The sequence below is a fragment of the Lotus japonicus genome, chromosome 1, assembly GCF_012489685.1.
Source record: "Lotus japonicus ecotype B-129 chromosome 1, LjGifu_v1.2".
NCBI lineage: Eukaryota > Viridiplantae > Streptophyta > Magnoliopsida > Fabales > Fabaceae > Lotus > Lotus japonicus.
Window position 1 is genome coordinate 114,785,734 of NC_080041.1, and position 6,217 is coordinate 114,791,950.

Consider the following 6,217-nt stretch of genomic DNA (forward strand, 5'->3'; position numbering starts at 1 on the left):
CTATACCATTCTGTCAAAGTTGAAAGTTAGATCTACAAGATAGTTCAACACAAGTGAAGATTCTACTGTTTGATCAGTTCTATCGTCTAGAGAATGGGCGCCATCTTTGATTTATAAAATATCTCTAACAAGCTTGGAGAATAAGTCAATAAGCAAAAATCATGTGATTGTCTACAAAGGACGTTGACCGAAGCAAGAGGCAACGTTGTCACATTAAATTGCCAAATATTCTCATTAAAGAAAGGAACAGATTTCGAGTGTCACCAACTAGCTGATAAGTTACATCTTTTTCGGCAAAGAATCTCCACCAAACAAGTAGCATGAATTTAATGCACCTAATAGAAGGAATGTTTGATCCAACGGCTAGAACCTGCTGCGATCGATCTACACGCTCCAATGGCTATCACCAATCATAAAATCACTTGAATTATAAAAGGACGAATTGAAAATTTTGAAGTAGAGAAGACGAACACATAAGCTGAAATTCCAATCTTGAAATCTTCATCAAGCCTAAGAGAAATACCCTCATTCACTCGTCTGCTCACAAGAGATATCAAATCCTAAGAGTCAAATCTCTTCATCTTACTCTCTCTAGATCTAGAACTAAAAATATACCTTAAAGTCAAATTCAAATCAAATACTTTGTAGTTCTTGAGCTTAGAATCTTTCTACCATCACTCTTGTAAGAAGAGAACCTCGTAGAAGAAAATGATCTTGAAAAGATTGTGGGAGAAGTCCCTGAGAATACTTGGACAAGGAGAAGTTCTTAAGAATACTTGTTAAGGAGAATTCCTGTAGAATACTTGTAAATGAGAAGTCCTTGATACTTGATTATTAGTGAAATCTTGGTGTCAGTCAAGGACTAGACGTAGCCCAATTGTTTAGGGGTGAACTAGGATAAAAATATTGTGTCTCTATCGTTTACTTACACTATTTATTTATTCGCTGCACTAAATGATTGTGAAAAAATTTTAAACTAGTATTTTTTGAAAAAAACCAAGTTTTATCACAACACAGTTCAAACCTCTCTTTCTTGTATTATTTCATTATATCTCATGGTTAACATTTTTCAAATAAATTTTTAAGATGAGCTTGATATGCGTCGAGTTCGTAATATGTAGAAGCTATTAAGCTATGATGAGTAGAAAGTGAAGAGTTAATAGTGAAAATTGAGTGAGTTGTTTATGTAATGTAAAATAAGAAAAGTAGAAGCGTTGAAAGAAACAACAGTGGAGTGCTTAATTAAGATAGAACAAGGAGAAATAAGAGAATGGGTATGTGTTTAAACAAGTAGAGTGCGTGTGTGTTGTAAGGTTCAAACTCATCATATCGTTTATCATGTTTTGAATGATAATAATTTCAAGGTATAAATGAAATACTAAAAATTTCATATATTGTGTATTTCAAGAAATATCATGTCTTATCATCCATACCCATTATGTGTACTGTCCAAGCAAAAATGCAAAATCTGCAAGACAGTTCAAACCCTGAAGAGTTGGCCAAAGTCAATTGTCTAGTCACAAGACCGTCTGAGGAAAGAAGACCGTCTAAGGAAAGAAGACAGTCTAAAGCAATAGGACCTTCTAAAGGATCAAAGAAAGTTTATCCAACGGAGCAAGCTGCGAAGTCTACAGATTAAGTGTCATCTTCATATTTGGAAATATCTTAGACTACTTGGTGGAGAAGAGATCAAGGATCAAGCAAAACAGTACAAGCTAAAGCATGGAAGAAATTTCAGTGCATCATCTGAAGCCACTGTGAAATGAGGAAGAAGAAGAAGAAAGAGTGATAAAGCTTGAGCTAGATAGTTCAAGTCATAAGCATGGAAGCACTTCCATGAGATCATCATCGTCAACTGATCAAGCTAGTAGAAATGAAGCCAAAGACAAGTCTCGCCAAACAGTTCAAGTTAAAGCGTGAAAGATATTTCATGGCATCATCACAAACTATCCGAAGGAAGAGCTAGACTGTTCAGACTACACTATGCAAAGTTTCATTCGTCTGATGACTACCGTCCGATGGGTACTGTCATCATCCTACCTTTCAGGACAACGAACCGGGAAAATTCAAATTGAAAATATCTTCTGATAAAAAAAGGGACTTGTCAAATCAGCTTAGAGAAGAAGCAAAGAAGCTCACGTGATTTCTATCTCTACACACTCTCCAATGCACGAATTACAATGTTGTCATAAAAGTACAAAAAGGAAGAGAGAGAAAGTACCACTTTGAGCAAAAAGTCAGGGGGAGCAGGTACAAGATATTTAATGCTCAAGAAAAGAGCTGTTGGAGCAACGGTTAGAAAATTGAAAGGCTCTCAATGTGCCAACACATCACTATCCACTAGAAGCCTTGAAGATATAAAAGGAAGACTTGAAGACTTGTAAAATAGAGAGAGTGCAGCACAATGTAGATGAAGAGAAGAAAAGAATGGAGAAATCACTTAGCATTCCAGCCATCCTTCATTTCAAGTGATCTTCATCCTTTGAAGAAAAGCTAATAGTCAAACACTTATTCTTCTCAACCATGTACTAGAGAACCAAACTTTGAATCTTCTCCAAGTACATAGCACTCAAAGTATTGAGCTTAAGAGTCATATCTTAGAAAGAGAGCACAGATCCAAAAGAGTCAAATACTCTCTCAAGCCTCTCTAGATCTAGAACACAAAGTTTCCTAAGAGTCAAATCTGTCCAAAACACTTTGTAGTTCATTTGAGCCGAACTATCTACCTCACTCTTGTAAGAAGAGGTCATGTAGAAGAAAAACATCTTGCAAAAGATTGTTTTAGGAGAAGTCCTGATAATACTTGTAAGGAGGCGTCCTGATAATACGTTGAAGGAGATGTCCTTAGAATACATGGTGGGAGAAGTCCCTGAGAATACTTGTTGTGGGAGAAGTCCCTGAAAATACTTGTTATGGGAGAAGTCCCTGAGAATACTTGTATTGGAGAAGTCCTTGAAACTTGCTAGTGAAAATCTTCGTGGTGGCCAAGTACTGGACGTAGCCCAATCGTTTAGGGTGAACCAGTATAAATCCCTGTGTGCTGATCGTTCTGTCTTACTTACTGTTTAACTTCCGCTGCACCGAATAATTTACGAAAAGTCATACTTAAACGTTTTCTTAAAAGAACTAATATTCTTTTCATAAAACAAAATTTTTAAAACGTAAATTTCAAGTACACAATTCAGACCCCTCTTTCTTGTGTTACTTATTTGCATCTCATGTGTGTGAGAGAGTGTGAGTACGTGTTGTGAGAAAAAACTTTTAAAATGAGTGTTTTTAGAGTGGTACTAACATTTATTGTCATTAGCACATAATTTAGTTATTCCTCCTCAAAATTCTAAAATTCAAATGGATTAGATGCAAACTATAGGAAATTTGTTAAGAAAAGAAGAAAACTTGGGAACAACCTCTCCTAAGTGAGGAAAATTAAGTCAAAAAATCTCGAAAAGACCAGCCTAAAAGAGAAAACTTGCACAGTGTGAGACCCCCACCTAGAGATGGCAGAAAAATTCACACCCGCTGGGCCCGACCCAACCCCAACCCAAAATTTCGGGTGAAACCCAATTTCTTAGGGTTTGGGTTTCACCCGAATTTTAAAACCTGTTTGGGTTCGGGTGTGGGATTGATTAAACTCGCACCCAAACCCAAACCCAAATCCGAAAGCCTTATACATGTAATTACCATCCCTTATATATATTATTAAAGTTACTAAGTAAGGTATTCTTTAACGTAAAAAATTCATGAACTATGTTGTTTATCAGCTTATGTTCATGAACTATATTTTTTCCTTTGTATTGGAAAGCTGATGAGGTTTAATCAGCTTATATTCATGTTATTTTTGGGTCGGTTTTTTGAGTTTTTTGCGGGTTTAGTGCTCACATCGGGTTTTGGGTAACCCGAAACCCAGGGGTTTGGATTTGGGTTTAACTTTTACACCCATATTGGGTATGAGTTTGAGTTTGGATTTGAATGTTAAGTTTGGGTTCGGGTGTGGGAATAGTCAAACCCGCACTCACGGAGCCCGTTGCCAACCCTACCCCCACCCCTTTATTACGCTAAGCTCCAACTACAAATGATGAACCAATAACCGAAAAAAACAAAAGTAATAAACACATGACTTATAAAATTTATAATCAGGATACAAGGCAAAAATAAATATTCATAATTATAGCACTCCAAACTTTCATTTTCGGTTCTTTGCAACAAGACAAAGATGATTTTTCTTTTGTACGACAAGTCCAGGTAGCCCTTCAACATCTATGTCTTCTGGTGCCATCCCAATAGGCAATTCCCAATCAAATGAGTTTAGTAGATTTGCAATTATGAGTTCCACTGTGGCAATTCCCATTGGAAGGCCAGGGCAAATTCTACGTCCAGCGCCGAATGGAATTAGCTCAAAATCTCTTCCCTTAAAATCTATATCATTGTTTAAAAATCTTTCAGGATAGAACTCATCTGGGTCTTTCCAAGCCTCAGGGTCTCTATGGATAGCCCAAGTATTCACATACACCAAGGTCTTGGGTTGTATTTCATACCCATCTACAATGAAACTCTTATTGGTTTCCCTTGGTAGTAGTGGTGCTGTTGGATATAATCTAAATGTCTCTTTTATCACCGCCTTCAAATATTTAAGCTTTTGAATATCCTCTTCATCGATGAACTCTTTGTTTCCATATAGATTTCTTACTTCTTCTTGAGCTTTTTTCATTGTTCTTGGGTACTTCATTAATGCAGTCATCACCCAAACTGATGTGGATGCACTTGTGTCAGTTCCTCCTACAATTAGATCCTAAGATTATAAAAACAAGTAATTAAGAATTAATCAAGGGTGTTTGTTTTTCAGTTTAAAGTAAACTTCACTTTCATTATAAGCCTTTTGTTTGCTCTATTTCATAGGACTATGGTATGCCTCAAATGCAGAGTTAGATTGCTTTTAAAAAACTATGATGTCGACGATATTATATAGCTCAGGATCGATGATGGTATAATGTAGAAGTTAAATTGCTGATATGCTACATGTAAATTTGTAAATATAGACAAACATGAGCGCTTACCATTATGACACCTTTGATATGATCATGGGTGAGATCTATTGAGAGGTGACCCTGCTTCTGAAGTCGTAGTAACACATCAACTATATCCCCCTCTTCAGTTTCCTTTGGTCTATTAGGATCAAGGTGCTCGTTAAGGACTTCTTGGGAAAACATATCCATTCTCTTGAAAGCATTTTCAACTCGAGCACGTAACCCTGTGAGTCTATCGATCCATCCCATGAAAGGAATGTGATCTGAAATGAAGAAGGATGTGAAGATGTCCTCCGTCTCATTAAGAAGCCCATGGATCCTGCTTTTTTCAGCTCCTTCCTCATCACACTTTCTCCCAAAACCAATCCTCCAGATTATAGAGATAGAGGTAGACAATACTATCTCACTCAGATTTGTGATTTTGGAAGAACAAACATGCCCTGATATCTTTTTGATCATTTTTTTGACCTCATCTTTTCTTACATGGGAAAATATAGAGACTTTTTTGAAGCTTAAGATATGGACAACAACAAGTTTCCTAATCTCTCGCCAAGTATCATTGTAGGGAGAAAATATTATCTCTATTCCATTGTAAGAGATTTTTTGGTTGCCAAGATTGGGAGGTCTCCTGGAAACATCAAGGTCATGGTCATTTAGGATCTTTTTTGCTATTCCGGGTGTGGATATAACAATGGCAGGCCTCAACCCAATACGAAGGGAAAAAATGGGACCATAGATTTTTGAGAGGTTCAACAATTGGAAATGGAGACTTGAGTTGTCAAGTTGATGAAGATTACCAATGATAGGAAGGCCTTTTGGACCTGGTGGAACGGTTGCTGGTTTCTTATTGGTTCTAGATTTCAATAAGAGGATAATGAAACTCAATAGAGGAAGAGCTAGAACTAAGTGGAGAAATGACACCATTGTGAAGAGCTTTTTAGACAGTGGCAACAAGGGAATGTGATGTTTGTGTAAAAATGCTCACATGTGCTTGGTATTTGTACTTAGCCTGACGTATTTTCTTCAGATAAGATAAGATAAGATAATATAATATAATATAATATAATATAATTTATAATATAATAATTGTTTAGGATATATTAATTTCAAATCACACTAAATAAAAAATGTAATTACAATAGTTTAATTTTATTGTAATATTAAATTGCGATTTAAATATATAATGAATCTAC

The 6,217-nt window shown here is 36.1% G+C and overlaps 1 protein-coding gene across 1 annotated transcript; it reads right to left on the minus strand.

The window, feature by feature from the left end:
- Positions 1 to 4,174: 4,174 nt before the first annotated feature.
- Positions 4,175 to 5,948, minus strand: LOC130732482 (5-OH-xanthotoxin synthase-like). Its single transcript, XM_057584520.1, has 2 exons — positions 5,055 to 5,948; positions 4,175 to 4,789 (listed from the first exon to the last, which is right to left on the minus strand). Exons 1-2 carry the CDS (start codon positions 5,946 to 5,948, stop codon positions 4,184 to 4,186), a joined length of 1,500 nt encoding a protein of 499 aa, XP_057440503.1. The 3' UTR covers positions 4,175 to 4,183.
- Between the last annotated feature and the right edge of the window lie 269 nt (positions 5,949 to 6,217).